The 17786-nt window shown below is 32.7% G+C and overlaps 1 protein-coding gene, 1 non-coding gene and 2 pseudogenes across 2 annotated transcripts; 2 read left to right on the forward strand and 2 right to left on the reverse strand.

Moving 5' to 3' along the window:
• The first annotated feature begins 1787 nt into the window (after window positions 1–1787).
• On the forward strand, window positions 1788–4715 carry LOC106386999 (annotated as a pseudogene).
• A 192-nt stretch (window positions 4716–4907) lies between these two features.
• Window positions 4908–8290, forward strand: LOC106387254 (annotated as a pseudogene).
• A 2204-nt stretch (window positions 8291–10494) lies between these two features.
• LOC106387438 (nitrilase 2) lies at window positions 10495–13371 on the reverse strand. Its single transcript, XM_013827304.3, has 6 exons — window positions 13234–13371; window positions 12329–12358; window positions 11994–12173; window positions 11342–11635; window positions 10961–11242; window positions 10495–10869 (listed from the first exon to the last, which is right to left on the reverse strand). Exons 1-6 carry the CDS (start codon window positions 13313–13315, stop codon window positions 10706–10708), a joined length of 1032 nt encoding a protein of 343 aa, XP_013682758.1. The 5' UTR covers window positions 13316–13371; the 3' UTR covers window positions 10495–10705.
• Window positions 13372–17668: 4297 nt separating this feature from the next.
• Window positions 17669–17752, reverse strand: LOC125584580. Its single transcript, XR_007321493.1, has one exon. It is a non-coding gene; the product is annotated as a small nucleolar RNA SNORD24 (small nucleolar RNA).
• Between the last annotated feature and the right edge of the window lie 34 nt (window positions 17753–17786).

Below are 17786 nucleotides of genomic sequence, written 5' to 3' on the forward strand. Positions count from 1 at the left end.
GAGAAAAATCTTTCTCTTTAAGAAATTACGAATAATTTCTTGAGTGTATTTGGGATCGGGTGTGAGTTGAGAGTTTGTAAAATTTCCTGGGTTGATAATAAAAGATCTGTAGCAGGTCCGGAGACGTAGGCAACATTGGCCGAACTCCGTTAACAATTTTGTGTGTGTTTTCCCGCTCCCATAAATTCTGGTTTTCCGCAAAATTTGACCGCGTATTTCTTAACATTCTTTCCCGGCCCTTAAAACTTTGAGCCTTGTATTTGTCAAGTACCCAGGTGATGAGTTTGTCAGGAGGTTTTTGTCCAGTTGTCATGTTCTTTAAGATTTGGTTGTGGAAAAATGTCTCCATGACAATGTAACTACTTTAACAATTAAGGTTCCTTCTCTCAAGAGTGCATTTTTGGATACAACATCTTCAGGAGTTGAAGGTGGATTTGTGATAGATTCTCCTTCTTTGGAGTACGTGAACATTTTTTATGACGCAGTTGGGTTTTGTGTCATTGAAGATATGCCTAAAATTGTTAAGGCAGATGTTGTCGCCGCCCATTGTTCACATGGGCTGAGTCTAACTTCTTTTACTTCAGCAAAGCGTCTATGTATCTGTTTACCAAACTCAAAAGTAATATCTGCCTAACTATACATGCTGTTATTTGTATTCTTTTACCTGTTAGGCCACTAACACATTGCATCTGTTCTTAATTATCATGTATTGTATTGCAGGATGCATATTCTGTTGGTACTGTCTTCCACCGCCTTGTACATTTGAGCATATGCACATGTGAGACAGAGTGGTTGAATCTACTTATGCGCTTGCTCAATGATTCCCCTAATTTACGGCATCTCAAACTTCAAAAGGTACTTATATATATTAACAAGTTCATTCATAGTCTATGACCAGGGTAATTTTTCAGTCCTTATAATGTCAAATTATCGCAGTTCCATAAGTTTGAATACACACGCCCCTGCTGGAATGACCCGAGCTCAGTTCCTGAATGTCTGCTATCTGAGTCTAGAAACTCTTGAATGGGAAGGATATGAAGGAAGAAAAAAAGAGAAAGAAGTAGCAGCATTCATATTAAGAAGCGGAAGATGTTTGAAGAACGTAACTATCTCCTCTACATCCACTGACTCCGACAAGAAACTTGAGATGCTAAAGGAGCTTTCCTTATCCTTCAGGCGTTCACCTATATGTCAGATTGCATTCAACTGAAGTTAGGCTGAATAGTCAAAGTTGGGTTGTGTTTGACCCCGTATCTTATAATTGTTAAAAAAAAACGCTTAGAGCTTGTGTTCTCTCCAACCATTTCTTCTGAAGTCTTTACTTCCCAAAATATTTAATAGAATCATAAAATTACTAAACTGAATAACACTAGAATTTGAATTTTTTTAGAAGATGATTAAAAATACTCAATCCATTAACACAAGCATTTCAAAGAATTGGTTAAATACAGAACTGAATAAAACAAAATTTTAGTTGAAACTTAGATTTCTTTAAAATATTCATTTAAACTTCTAATACCACACCTTAGAATAATAAAATAAATAAAAATAATTGGAATATTTTTTTTTTTTAAATGGTTGAGATAGTTAAAAGGTTATCAAAATTTAGTTAAAGATATTTTGTAGAATCGTAAACAATAATTTTAATATCTAATGAAAAAAGGAAAGAAAAAGAAAGAATTGTTATTAATCATGCCGTCTTCCTCAAGATTCGTTAGGGTTTATATATTGTCACTAAGACCATCGCCTTCCTCAAGATTGCATTGCTGTTTTGGCTGCAATTAGGGATGTTAATATGGGCTCAACCTAACAGGGTTAGCCCTAACCCTGCAAACCCATTTGTAACCATAACCCTCATTTTTTAAACAGGGTTTAAATAGGGTTGACCCTAATAGGACCAGGGTTTAAATTCTAACCCTTTTATTTTGATTCACACAACTATTATACAATATTTAATAATGTTTTTCATAAAAAAAAACTTAAAGTCTGAGTTTTCTCGCCAAAAACTGAACAACGAAATTTTCCGTCTAAACCGCAAAATCGAGTTTTCAACTAAAACAACAAAATCGAGTTTTTCGCCAAAACCTCAAAATCGTATTTTCCCGTGAAAACGTAAAATTAAGTTTTTCTGGAAAACCCGTAAAACTCAATTTCACGGTTTTGGCGGGAAAACTCGATTTGCCGGTTTTGTAGGGAAAACTCGATATTGAGGTTTTAGTTTTGGCGGAAAAACTCGATTTTGCGGTTTCGGCGGAAAAACTCGATTTTACAGTTTTGGCGGGAAAACTCTATTTGCCGGTTTTGACAGGAAAACTCGATTTTGCGGTTTTTGCGGGAAAACTCGATTTTGCGGTTTTGGCGGGAAAACTTGATTTTGTGGTTTTGGTGGAAAAACTCAAATTAGGTTTTGGCGGAAAAAAACACAATTTTTTTTTGACGGAAAAACTTTATTCTTAGTTGTGGAGCAAAAACTCGATTTTGCGATTTTGGGAAGAAAACTTTTGATTTTGATGCTCAACAAATTGGAGGAAAGAATCATATCATATCTTAATTTTTCTAGTTTTATCTTTAAAATTTAAGAACAAAAATAAATGAAATATTTTTTTCAATTAAATGAGTTAACCCTGGTACCAGCCCTAACCCTTGATTATAATAGGGTTAAAATAGGGTTGGATTAAAATAGGGCTGGGCTTATAATAAACAAAAGACGGCTGGGCCCTAACCCTGTAGTTAACATCCCTAGCTGCAATGATTCGGAGTTCCATCATCTTACTCTAATAGCTTTGTTTGGTTTTCCTTTTCATATATAAAGAGTAGGTTTGTTTTTGGATGCTACTTTAGGCCAGGAATTACTGAAACTATAGAACCCCTTTTTGTTTGCGTGTCTGGTTTTCAGATTGCGCTGATGGACAGAATCAGTCACTTACCTGAGGAAATCATATCGAAGATATTGTCTTTTCTTCCGACCAGAGATGTAATGCGAACTATGTTTTTGTCTAAAAGCTGGAAGTCTCTCTGGATACTGGTACCAAGAGTTGAGTTTGATGATGTCACTCACTTTATATGTGGGGTACTTCAAGGCCCTCTCATTATGGAAACTTTCGGCGGTTTGTGGACAGATCTTTGCTGTCACGCGCAGCCGCAGGCCAAGTTCTTCAAAGTCTGTCTCTCAAATCACATCACAATTTCACACACGATGATGTTGAGATTTGGCTCAGAACCGCGGTGAAACTTGGTCTAAAGGAGCTGGAACTCGTAAACTTTATTGATTATCGTAGTCTTGGTCTAAAAAGTATATACACTTGTGAAACGCTTGTGGTCTTGAGACTCGAAAACTCTGCTTTGAATGTTCGTGATCACCTTTGCTTAAGATCTCTGAAAACTTTATCCCTCATATATATGAGTTACTCTAACCCCAATTCTCTCCTTAGAATGTTACCTAGTTGTCCTGTTCTTGAAGAATTGTTCCTACAGCAAAGATCCTTTCTGGCCAATCCTCCGAGTTATAAGATTATAGTGCCTTCTTTGAGAAGATTATCTTTGATTTTCGAAGGTTATCGATCCAAAGGAGATGTGAATCTTGTGATAGATACCCCTTCCTTGAAATCCCTGCAAATTGTAGATCGTTCAGGTAGCTTTTCATTTAGCGAGCCAATGAACATCAACCAAGCGTCCTGAGAAGCTTCTGCATTCTCTTGCTTCAGTCGTGCATATTCGTTTATGTTTATCAGCTTCAGAGGTAGTAATTTTGTTCGTCTCTTAATTAGTTATTATATATTATCTTTCAGTCTCTGTTCAAAAAAAAAAAATATATATATTCTCTTTCAGTCATGGAGGCATTACATCGCTCGTCTTTATTCTTTTTATGCAGGTGTTTTATCCTGATGGTTGTTGCTTCCATAGACTCGAACATTTGGAGGTATGTACATGCAAATCGGAGCGGCTATTACTATTTACGCGTGTGATGCAAGATTCACCTGTTTAAAAGTTATCACAATCAACCAGGTGTGTTTTATTATTAGTCTCCTTGTTCTATATTTCTTTTTAATTAATTATTAAATTAATCAGTGATCTGATGATAAACTTTTTATCCATTGCAACCTTTTTGTTTTATCAGTGTCATCCTGTTATAAATCCACGGACTCGTCACTGGAACCAACCGGGCTCTGTTCCAAGATGTTTCTCCTCAAATCTTGAAATCTTTGAGTGGATAAAATACGAAGGAAAACAATACGAGAAGAAACTTTCGACGTACATCTTGAAAACAGCAGTTTTGTTAAAGAAGGCGAGTTTCACCGCTAGATCCGATGATTACAAGGAGAAACTGCTGATGATTCAGGAGTTATCTTTTTCACAAAGGGCTTCATCCACTTGTGAGCTTGTGTTTAACTGAATAGCTCATGCTGATCACTCTAAGATCAAACCCTCCTTTCTCAACAAGTCATATCTTCTCCTGTTCTTTTGACTAAAAGTGTATCTGCAGCAATTTAACTTATTCTGGTCTTTATAAGTAACAGTTAGTGTCTGCAAGACTGCTAGTGTCAGCTCTTTTGGAGTTTTGGGTTTTTAGGTTTGATGTTAAACTCTAGAGTTGCATTACACATCTCCAATTCATTTACTATTTTTTGCTCTGAATAGAATTTTATAATAGATATAAAATTTACTCTAAGAAAATAGTATTCCTCTATTTTTGGGCTGAAAAAATAGAAAAACAATACTATTAAATAAAAAAGAGAAAAGAAAATATTATTTTACAAGAATAAATAGAGGTGAATTTGAGTAGATCTGCATCTGAATCTATTATATAGAAAAATAAATAAATAATTAAATATATATATATATATATATATATATATATATATATACATATAACTCAAAGGAACTCATCGAACAAAGAAAACAAGGGTAAAAACCTAACTAGGTCTCTTGAGTAGCGACGGATTCCTCTTCTTGCCTTTGTCGAGAAGCAACAGGTTAGCCTGAACTTAGGGTTTTGTTCTCTCTGTGTTGACAGCGATTAGTTATTCGGTTAAAATCATAGAAGAGGATATGGACAGAATCAGTTTACTGCCTAATGATTTCTTACTGCACATACTCTCGTTGCTTCCTACAAAAGATGTCCCAGCCACTAGTCTTTTGTCAAAACGGTGGCTAAATCTATGGAAGTTAGTGTCTAAACTCAATTACATCGAAAGAGACGACAATGCTGATCACGTGGGATTCGTCCGGTTCGTGGACAGATCTTTGCTTTTAAACACGGCTCTAGTCTTAGAAAGCTTGCATTTCAACTTAGATCAACAATGCAACGATGTAGATGTTGGATTTTGGATTATAACTGCAGTCAAACGCGGTTTGCGAGAGCTTAGTTTCGAGTACTGTTATACGATTGAGGAGCCTATCAGATTGCCTCAGAGCTTGTACACATGTGGAACACTTGTGGTACTAAAACTACAAAACGTGTCGCTTGTGGATGTTCAGTTCCCGGTATGTTTCAAATTGCTCAAAACGTTGCACTTGGATGAGGTTATTTACTTAGACAATGTAACTCCGAAGAAGCTATTATCATGCTGTCCTATTCTTCAAGTATTGGACTTGGACCGAGCTGAAAATGACAATGTGAGGAGATTCTCTATTACGGTGCCTTCATTACAAAGATTTGACTATTATGGACGACCTGGTTCTGTGCTTGTGATGGTTTATCAAATTTTTATAGATTCTCAAAAACAGGAGAATTTCTCAAAAACATGGTTTATCAAATTTTTATAGATTCTCATATTATAATATTAATATAAATAGTGTAAGATTTCTTTTGTGATTGAATCAAACTTAGAGTGTTTATGCTTGCTTATGTTTTTCGTACCGCATCCTCAGTTTCCTTCTGGTAGTATCTTCCACCAGCTTGAACACTTGGAGTTTTGCACATGTGAAACAGAGTGGGATCTGCTAATGTCTTTGCTCCAACATTCCCCAAAACTTCGTTCTCTCAAGCTAAACGAGGTAAGTAAAGCCTTTTAAAAACTATGAAACACCTTACGTTGAGGGTTTTCTAATCTTGTCTACACTTTTAATGGTCTAATAACTATGCAAATGCAATCAGATCCATAACAATGTGTGTGGATATCGTACACTTCATTGGGAGGAACCAAGCACTGTCCCTGAAACGCTGATGTTGGTTCTTGAGACTTTTGAGTGGAGAAACTACAGAGGACGGAATGTAGAGAGAGAACTCGCAAGTTTTGTGTTGAAACATGCAAGGCGTCTAAAGGTTGCGACGTTTTCTCCCCTAGCCAGCACACAACTGGATACCACACTGGGAGAGAAATATCGTATGATCACAGACTTGGCGCGTTTGCCGAGGGGATCGACTGAGTGTGAGCTTGTGTTTGGTTGAATAAGCTTCTGTATTATGAGGAGGAAAGGTAGAACAATCGACAAACAAACACTTTCACTGGATAATATTGAAAAGCCATTTTTGTGATATGCATTTCTTGAAACATTATTGCTTCTACATGGGAAGGAAATTTGAGATTGCAAGACATAGAATTAGAGTATGAATGATTTATTTGTCTCAGTTTTGTTGCATTTCCCAAAACCATCTGTTCAAATTTTTTCAAAATTTATGTTTCTATTTTGGGTACATTAGCGTTAAAATTATTTTATGTATATTCCTTAAAGATTTAGTCGTGTAAAAAAACAAATTTACAAGGTCTAAGGTTTTAAATTGAACCAAATCAAGGTCAAAGGTTTTAAATTGACTAAATCAAGGTCAAAGGTTTGAAAACTCAGATTTTATTTTTAAAAAAATCAATTGGGTGGACTATCTTAAGCTTTTCATTGTTTATTAATTAGTTTGGCATGTGGTTTGGTGGTCATTAGTTATTATCCCTGTTTTTAAAATCGAACCGATCCGATGGTTGAACTAGGTTCGACCATGAAACAATCAAGCATTCGGATTGGGTCTAATACTTGGTTCAACCATGAACCGACTAAGTATCCAAATTAGATCTCAAAGTTATTGAACTTTACAAAAGTAATTAAAACTAACAAAAATATATAATGTAATCATATGAACAAAAAATAATTTATATGTATAATGTTTTATATTTGATATCTATTTATATTTTAATTATATATCATTTTTACTAACTTTATTTCTAAATTTCAATATTTAAAAAATATTAAACCAGATTATTGAATCAAGTTTAATCCGGTCGTACCATATGAACCGAGATCCAATAATTATCCGGTTCAGCTTTCGGTCCGATTTTATAAACACTGGTTAATATTGATTATTAAAGTTTTGATATTGCTCTCTTGAAAGCCAACTTCTATATGTCCCCCTGGGTTTTATATTCCAAACTCAATTCATCGCACAGTTTATTGTAATATATCCTAATGCACGGTTCATCCTCCTAATTTTTCCCTGAAGTAGCCGGATTATTTAATTACCAGATTTATTTCTGGATCAGTCTTGACTTCTGGGTCGGCCTGTTTTGTACACTACTCTGATCCGACATTTATTCTGGAATTAAATCCTTGAACTCATTACATGTTGCCTGCGGTTGCAGCAAACCATGAGAAACCGACAAAAAAAGTGTCTCCAACTTCATTTTCTCAGGGTCAGGCGACAGATGTGCTACTGACTGTTGTTGAGCTTGCACCTACATCCTACTAACATCATTTTCTTTCCGTTATCACATTCATTTTTCTTTTTCTTCGTACCGAACAATTTTAGAAATACTAACACCTTACCTAATATAATAAATTTTATACATAACAGGTTTTGTGTAAAATATTACATAGTAATCAATTTTTTTTGTCAACGCATAGTAATCATTTTCTTTTTAAGAAAAAATTGCTGTACAACTTTTTGTAAACAATTAATTTTATAAATCTATTTGCTGAAATTTTTGTTATATCTAATAACAAGGTGTTTATATGGTCATAAAAATTCCAGGCAGGATGACTCTATCAGGTGAAGAGTTCCAAATTTTTCTCTCTTCTTTACATATCGTAGTGATATAAGATAAAGATCACAAATAATCTATACAAGTATCGCCTCTGAACTTTCTGCGTGTCACCAACGTACGAAGAACGTATTTGCTGAAGTTTTGTAAATTTTGTAGTATTGCAAATTCTCAGAAACAATATTTTATTTAACGACTGTCAAAATAAGACAAAATTTAGGATAAAGAATTTCATTTAAAAAAATAGAGATGTTCCTAAAAATAAACAACGCAGTGAAGAACAACATTTCTTCTAAATATATTATATTCATAAATTTTGATAATTGAAATGAAACTAATACAAAAATAGAATAAAAACTAGATCTCGACGCGCGGTTGCGCGGATTTTTGTTTTCATTTATTTTTATATAAATATTTTGTTTTTAATTTTAAATCAGTATATATTATAATATATATGTATCTATCAATTTTTAAAACATAATAAATTTATGGTATATTTTTTCATTGAATAGATTGTTTCAAACTTTCACATGTATTTGTATCTTCTTATAGATATATATATATTTCCGGATTATTATTTCATTATTAAAATTGTAACTATATATATAAAGATTAGTAAAATATTGTTTTATTGTCATATTCAAAGATATTGTAACAGTTCACAGATTTAGAAAGCTTTTAAAAAATTAAACTTTTCACTTCATAGATTTATATTATCGAGTAAATAATTAAACATTTAGTTTTTGTTGTATTTTAAAAATAAACTATATAGTTTAAAATTTATTTTCATTGGTTTAAGGTAGTAAAGATTAATCATTAATGTTAGATAATCTGATTTTTGTTATTAAAAAAAAAATCTTTATAATTTTAAAAGTTAACATCGGCAAATATTTAAATATTTAACATATGGAGATATAGTATTACAACATTAAATTATATCTATTTAATTTATATTATTTATAAATCTAATGGATCATCTATTGTTTAAATCTAATTATTGATAGCCCAATAAAAATTTCTAGTAGGCCCAAAATTTAAATGATAAGATTAGAGATTAAATGTAACATGACTTTCTAGGAATATGTCCATTAGATCTATTTTTAAAAAAAAATCACACATGAATCAAAGTTGTGACTTCTCTTTTAATATATAAGATAGAAGATATAATTGCATTATTGATTCATACACAATTATTTTCTATAATTAATTAAAAACAAAATTCGTAAATTAACTATAAATAATTCTCAGAAATAGTTTTTTTTGTTGTTGTAACTTAATCTCATTAATTTTTAAACTTAATCACATTTTAACATTTTTACTAGATCTCGACCCGCGCAACCGCGCAAGTTTTTGTTTTCATTTATTTTTATATAAATATTTTTTTTCCAATTCTATATTGGTATATATTATAATATGTATGTCTATGAATTTCTAAAACATAATAAATTTACGGTATATTTTTTTTATTGAATAGATTGTTTTAAAATTTCACATGTATTTGTATCTTCTTCTATATATATATTTTTTGGATTATTATTTCATTATTAAAATCGTAACTATATATATAAAAATTAGTAAATTATTGTTTTATTGTCATATTCAAAGATATTATAACATTTCACAAATTTTGAAAGTTTTTAAAAAAATTAAACTTTTCGCTTCATAGATTTATATTATCGAGTAAATAATTAAACATTTAGTTTTTGTTTATTTTTTTTTTTTTAACTATATAGTTTAAAATTTGTCTTCATTGGTTTAAGGTAGTAAAGATTAATCATTGTTAGATAATATGATTTTTGTTATTTAAAAAAAAATCTTTATAATTTTAAAAGTTAACATCGGCAAATATTTAAATATTTAACATATAGAGGCAGTGGCGGAGGCAGAAAATAATTTATTGGGGGCACAAATATTAAATGTTATTATCTATGTTATTGTTATGTGTATTTGTAGGGGGTTTAAGCAAATCTATGGGGGCAAACGTTATTTTAGAATGGGGGCATATAGACTGGGATTTAGTAACTTACACTAATTTTTAAAGTTTTGTTGGGTTCAGTGGCCCCCATCTTACTACATGTGGTTCTGCCACTGTATGGAGGTATAATATTACAACATTAAATTAAATCTATTTAATTTATACTATCTATAAATCCAATGAATCATCTATTCTTTAAATTCAATTATTGATAGCCCAATAAAAGTTTTTGGTAGGTCCAAAATTTAAATGATAAGATTAGAGATTCAATGTAACATGACTTTGTAGGAATATGTTCATTTTTTAAAAAATCACACATGAATCAAGATTGTGACTTCTGTTTTAATATATAAGATTTTGAAATCTAATATTGTTTTTTTAGCAATATGTGTGGTAGGATCTGACACAATTCGAATATCCAGATTTTTTGAACCATTTTTGTCTAAATAATATTTTAGATCGCTTCAAAAAAATAATAGTATTTTTTGACGGCCGACTCATCAAATTTAAAGAGCCAAAACACATCCTTTTTTCCTATAGAAAATACTACTAGACTTCAAATTCATTGCATAATATTCAAGTACAAATTGGTTTCCACATGCAACTGGTTCTCTTACATTATTGAAACATAAAATAAACAAACTTAACTGTGAGTTCCAAAAGGATATTTTGAACTGGCAATAACATAAGACAATAACATAAGACTGGCATGAACTCCTCCAGTAGTTGAGAATAGGATAAACTGACGACCTTCAAATCTCCATTATTTCTCCTTAGACTCTGAGCCATCCTCAGCTTTCACCGTCTTCGAGACGAATGTAACTGGTTTCTTCGGGTGCTCATTTACGGTCAAGTTAAAAACATCTGGTTTCGAGTAATGTCCCACCACATCAAAGTATAACTTAGCTCTTGCTATGTCACCAAGATCTAAATAAGAGAGTGTTATAGATATTATTAGGCAAGAAAGTTTTGATTTACTAAAGCCTATGATCAATAACAAATAAGAGTGTAAATATACCAAGATCAGCTGTGATGAGACCCTCTGATTCAAAGTTTGGTCCAGCGAGAACCTTTCCCAATGGTGAAATAATGACACTACCACCTTGGGAGACTATGGCTTCATCGTGTTGGTCATCGTACCAGTCGGTAAAAAGGTGATCAACATGCGCAGGGAAATCTTTACGCTGGCAGAACTGGCAAGCCGACAATACGAAACATCCACCCTCCATGGCAATGTGCATCATCGACGATTGCCATTCCTTGGAACCATCGGCAGTAGGTGCACAATATAATTCAACTCCTGCATGCAGCCAGAATCCAAATTGTTATAGCATTAAAAAGTTATAATGTTGAACTGTGAATACAATTCTAATTAATAGCGAGGACATCTAGGACTAACCCTTTCCGTACAGGGCAGTTCTGTAGAGGGGCATTCTATTTTCCCAGCAAATAGCAGCACCGAGTTTGCCAATGGGTGTGTCGTAAACAGGGATGGTTGATCCGTCCCCGAAACCCCAGATGCAACGTTCGAGACTTGTTGGCATGACCTTACGGTGCTTACCCAAGTATCGACCCTCAGAATTGAAGAAAAGGGCTGTGCAGTAGAGTGTATAGCCATCCTTCTCTATAGCCCCCATTACCAAGTACACATTGTTTTTCCTAGCTAGTTCAGCCAGTTTATCTACTTCAGGCCCTGTTTGTTTGTTGTAGATTCATCACCAAACCAAACAAATGTGCAAAAAGAGTTAGTTGTGACTTGTGACCCAGTTCATTCCAACACTAAACAAAGGTTGTCAAAAGAATACTTCATATTCACGAATCACCACAAAGAAAAAAATAATTTAATATGTTTTAACAGTTCCTCAATATAATCACCAAGATTTTTTTTTTTTTTTGAACACAAACATTCATTAATAATCACCAAGATTAGGTTTCTTATTTTCTACGCTACAAATGGATTAAATTGTTTATTTTCTTGAAAGAAGGACGTTTATGATTTTTTTTTTTGACAAAGAAAAAAGTATAGTCCATGTGAAGGAAGTTTATGTTACCAGGAACATGAATGGCAGAATCATGATATTTGCGGAAGTCATCACGACCATCTTCGTTGTGAATTCCAACAGCTATACCGAACCTAAACCCACGAGGATAACCACCGATAAACCCCTCCGGGAACACCACAAGCTCGGACCCGTTGCTTGCCGCCTCCGCAATTAACTTCTCCGCCTTTTCTGCAAACTCAAGTAAAACATTTTTATATATTTTTTACTTTATTTTTTGTTTGAGAATCACGTACTTAATTCAGGCTACGGCTCAGATGCTTCATAGTGGGCTTTCAGAAACTATGATATCGTTATAATCGAAAGAATGAATAAAATCGAATAACCTATAGTTTTAGGAGTATCGTTATAGACGGCAGGGCCGGCTGATGACCAGGGGCCAGCAGTGCACCCGCCCAGGGCCCATTGCTGGAAGGGGCCCATAATTTTTTTTTTTTAATGTAGCAGTGTAATTCTATTTTTTGTAAACTATACATATAATGTTTTAGAAAAACGAAATTAATAAATACAAAATTTATAAATCTAACTTTATGGAAACAAAATTTTATTTATGTTAATTTGATTAAACTTTTACCAAATTATAATTAATATTAAAATATTATAATCAACATTAAAAGTAGTTATCTAATGTGAGCTTTTTAGGCATGAGTGTATTTCATCAAGACGTCTTCAGTGACAATACAATTTTAATACTCTCAAAATCGTTGATTCTTCAAGGATTCTTACATTGTTAATTAGTTTATGTAAGTGATCTTTAATATTTTTTTTACTATCTTGTTTTTTGTTTAGAGATCACTGATTTTTTTTGGTAGAGCAAAATATTTTTTTCGTTTCTAAAACTTCTGAGGATTTTTTTTTGTTTTCTTGTTTAAGGTATTCATTTCAGTTTCACTTTCAGCTTCATCAATTCATTTTTTGATTCTTAAATCCAGGCGTACTTTTCTTTTTACTTAAATTTTAGAAATTAACTTGACTTTGAAGTATAGCCGACTAAAGATATTATATTTTGAAAGTTTTTGTAGGAACAAATGATTTCATTCTCAAGAAAAAAGAAGCTATAAAAAGAGCAAGACTGTTTTACTTTTATGGTTGTGCTTACATTTTCAAACGAAAACGATTTTATTTTATCCTGTAACTACAATTTCAAAATTTTAATTTCATCGGTTAAGGGTCATTTTTTTTTATTTTGCCCCAGGGCCTGTAAAAGGTTTGAGCCGGCCCTGATAGACGGTGGAGGCCTGGACGATTGTAGCTCGAACGATGGATGATGAGGAATCGCCGTTAGCTTGAGTTGTGTTTTTGGGAGTCGACATTTTCCTCTGTACCAGAAAAAAATATCACTTCAAGTGTTGTTTATATGTTGGTGACACAGACAGTTGGGAGGCATGCAATGCTTCTTATATAGACTTTTTGTTATCTTTTACCAACTGATAATATCTTCATATCTAGTTACGTACGTTATCCCTATGATTCTCTTTCCTTTATTACAAGGATAATAGATAAGAATGCAATCACTTTGGGATTGTCAGCATGATGTGAAGAGCTGTGCTTAAAATATTTTAATCCCATATTTCAAATATTTTTACCATATATAATACAGAAATTTAAACAGTCTACTTTATAAAATAGATTGGTTGATATTTTAAGCCCATATTTTAAACATTTTTTACCATATATAATACATAAACTATGTGTTTTATCCGCACATGTGGACATTATTTTCTTACGAATATTTATTATTTTATATTATATTAGTTCAAAAATCAGCATGATAAGTTATTATTTATGGTTTTGAAATTTTTAAATCAAACATCAAATTACTTATATATGACAAAAAAAAATTCATAAAATATATATGCTTATTATTGTGTTAAAATTTTTAAAACACTCACATATTAGAAATATTTTAGAAAATATCTTTATACAACTATTTTTTATTTATTAATATTTAATTATATAAATTGTTTTATATCTTAATTTTTTTAACTTTCTAATAAAAAATATTTCAAGATAACAACACAATATATCAGAATAATCTTACTTTTTAAAATCTAATATTATTAATATAAAATTCATTTTAATTATATAATGTATATATATATATACATATAAATTCATTAAAGGTATATACAATATTAACTACTCTAATTTTTAACGTGAGAGTTCCGCTGCGAAAAATAGCTTCGCAAATAGTAGTATAGATATAAACATCTTACTTTATAAAACAGATTGCTGAAATAATTATTTGGTGTTTTAAGTAAAGTTGTGTAAGGTAGCAATTTTTTTTTTTTGTATTTTCGAAATTGTTTGGTTAAAAAAAGAATCCATTGGGTGAAATAATATAATAAAATAATTAAACAAAACAAAAAATCCGAATAGTAGCACGTGGAACAACTATGGTGCATTTTTAATAATATAACAAAACATAAATATATAGGTATATGTTTTAACCAAGATAAAAAGATATATAAATATATTTTTTGACTGCAGATATATAAATATATATAAAGATTTTTGTTACTGTTAATTTGGTGCGGTTGGAAACTGGAGTAAATTATTATTCATTATAGATGTATTTTAATGTGTATACTCTCTGGTCTCTATCAAAAGATATTTTCTAACTTTGGTTTACAATATCCAAAGTTGATTTGATTTCAAATACAAAGTCGGTTTGTGGACAGGTATTTGATTTCAAGCACGGGTCTAGTCTTAGAAAGCTTGCATTTCAAGTCAGATCAACAATGCAGCGATTTAGATGTAGGATTTTGGATTATAACTACAGTCAAACGTGGTTTGTGTGAGACTAGCAGATTGCCTCAGAGTTTGTACACATGCAGAACACTTGTGGTACTAACATTACAAAACGTGTCGCTTGTGGATGTTCAGTTCCCAGTATATATGTTTCAAATTGCTCAAAACGTACGTTGCACCTGGATGAGGTTATATTTTCTTAGACGATGAAACTCGGAAGAAGATATTATCATGCTGCCATATTCTGAAATATTGGACTTGGTCCGAGCTGAAAACGACAACGTGAGGAGTTTCTCAATTTTGTGCTTTCATTACAAAGATTTGACTAAGGGTCTGTTCGTTTCTCCATCCGGATGAGCCATCTGGATGGAGATGAGAGTTTTGTTCGTTTATACACTAAAAGTGTAATTCCCCGATGGATCATCCGGACGACTTTCAAAAATTTAGACTTAATTTTGAAGTTTATCCAGCTGAACCAATTTGGACCATCTGGATGGAGATGATTCATTCAAAATGCTATAATGTCTACTATATCCCTAATGTAATTCACAAATTACAAACTTATACATAATATCATTTTGTCACATGCAAAAAATGACAAAACTACAAAAATGTGTTTTCCCGGAAAATCGTAAAAAGCGTTTTTCTGCAAAATCGTAAAAATGCGTTTTTCCGCCAAAACCGCAAAAACGTATTTTCCACCAAAATTGCAAAACACGTTTTTCCGCCAAAACCGTAAAACTGTATTTTCCCGCCAAAATCGCAAAACGCGTTTTCCCGCCAAAACGCGTTTTTCCGCCAAAACGCGTTTTCTTACCAAAATCGCAAAAATGCAATTTCAATCCAAACCGCGTTTTCCCACTAAAATCACAAAAAAAAAAACGCGTTTTCTCCCCAAAACGCGTTTCCCGCCAAAATCACAAAAACACATTTTTCCGCCAAAATCGCAAAAACACATTTTTCCACCAAAACCGCAAAAATGCATTTTCCCGCCAAAATTGCAAAACGCGTTTCCCGCCAAAATCGCAAAACGCGTTTCCCGCCAAAATCGCAAAAAGCGCGTTTTTCCGCCAAAATTGCAAAAACGCGTTTTACCGCCAAAACCGCAAAATCTTGTTTTTCGCCAAAACCGCAAAAACGCGTTTTCCCGCCAAAACCGCAAAAACGCGTTTTCCCGCCAAAACCGCAAAAACGCGTTTTCCCTCCAAAACCGCAAAAACGCGTTTTCCCTCCAAAACCGCAAAAACGCGTTTTCCCGCCAAAACCGCAAAAACGCGTTTTCCCCGCCAAAACCGCAAAAACGCGTTTTCCCGCCAAAACCGCAGAAACGCGTTTTCCCGCCAAAATCGCAGACACGTGTTTTCTCGCCAAAACCGCAAAATCTTGTTTTATGCCAAAACCGCAAAATCTTGTTTTATTGCTAAAACAAAAAATCGCGTTTTCCCGTCGAACACGAAAAATCTCGTTTTCTCGACAAAACCAAAAGTTGCATTTCCCGTCGAACACGAAAATATCGTTTTCTTGACAAAATCAAAGTTGTATTTTCACTCTAAAATGAAAAATCTCGTTTTTCCCCCAAAACCGAATAATCTCGTTTTCCGCCAAAACCAAAATTATATTCAGTTTATTATTAATACTCATTTTAGTTTGGGAACTTTAATTTATAAATGTCAAAATGCTAATTTTAAAATAATTTCTATGCAAATATATTTTAGACTAAATAATAAAAATTAACATAGTTAAAATTAATATCAAACATATGATTAACTAAAACAGAGGTATGTTTGTAATTTGTTTATTAAATTCAGCTGGATGGAGATGACAAATAAAGAAACGAACATAAAATTCATTCAGATGACTCATCTATATGACTCATTTGGATGGAAAAACGAATAGTCTCTAAAATCTGGATGTATCATCTAAATGGATCACATAGATAGAGCAGGTGGATGAAGATGACAGATGGAGAAACGAACAGCACCTAATACGTTCCTAGAAGTATTTCAAGATTTTAGATTATGCTTACCAGTGTATGATGGAGTATTTGCCTAAAATTTTGGAAGCATGTGTAGATGTTATATGTAGCAACATTGATGATATCCTCAGATCTCTTGCACCAGTCAAACGCCTCATGTTATGTGTACCCACAGACGTGGTAGATAGTATATAATTAATAAAACCTCGATTTCCTTCAGCCCTTCAGGTAGTATCTTCCATGCATCTTATACACTGAGTTTTGCACATGTGAAACACGGTGGGATCTACTCATGTCTTTCCTCCATTCCCCAAAACTTCGTTAAGTAAAGCTTTGAAAACTACGAAACTAGTGGAGGGTAGAGCTGGTTCTGGACATAGCCAGGTGAAATATTGAGCTTGAATCTCCGATTTATATCTAGTTAATATTGTGTATGCATGCAAACACCATACGTGGGACTCCAAAACCACCTTCTAGCTAATAATATCTCAGTGGATTTTATAGTGTATAATGAATTGAGGTAGCCAACAACCGGCTACAGACAATTTACGTTGTCTAACCTTTAGCTTGAAATTGATACCAATTATATCATTGTGATAGAATGATAACATAAAAGTAAAACCATTAGATTAAACTTTGTACAGATTCATATTAGTGAGCATGCCCAGCCGATAATAACAAATCTAAGTAACCACCATCAGAAAATGATAGTGGTTAGTTGCAATTTGTTACATGAGATTAAGAGTGAACATAATATAAACATACTCTAGTTCATTTGTTAGGGCATCTCATATTATATGAGTCATATTCAAACACTTCAAATTTCTGATGCAAAGTCTTACTTAGCTCAAAGTTCAGTGACAGTCATCATACATTAATTGTCCATAGCAATTAGGCGTTATGTATGGTCTGCACTATGTAAAGTAATACAAACTAACAAGGCCTCAGAGATCTTGGTGGTTAAAGAATCATCAAATGAATTTCTTCATCAAGAGTAGCAAATATTTTGATTGCATCACTGGCCAAAATCCGAAAATAAAATCCAATCATCAAAACAA

This window comes from Brassica napus, chromosome C3 (assembly GCF_020379485.1).
Source record: "Brassica napus cultivar Da-Ae chromosome C3, Da-Ae, whole genome shotgun sequence".
Taxonomy (NCBI): Eukaryota; Viridiplantae; Streptophyta; class Magnoliopsida; order Brassicales; family Brassicaceae; genus Brassica; species Brassica napus.

Bases quoted from the DNA above. Each gene is read 5' to 3' on its own strand.
- LOC106387438 (XM_013827304.3), bottom strand. From the start codon at position 13,315: ATGTCGACTCCCAAAAACACAACTCAAGCTAACGGCGATTCCTCATCA. The intron at 12,359-13,233 runs CCGTCTATCAGG...CAGCCGGCCCTG, and splicing joins TACAATCGTCCAGGCCTCCA to CCGTCTATAACGATACTCCT. The intron at 11,243-11,341 runs GTTAGTCCTAGA...GGCTGCATGCAG, and splicing joins AACTGCCCTGTACGGAAAGG to GAGTTGAATTATATTGTGCA.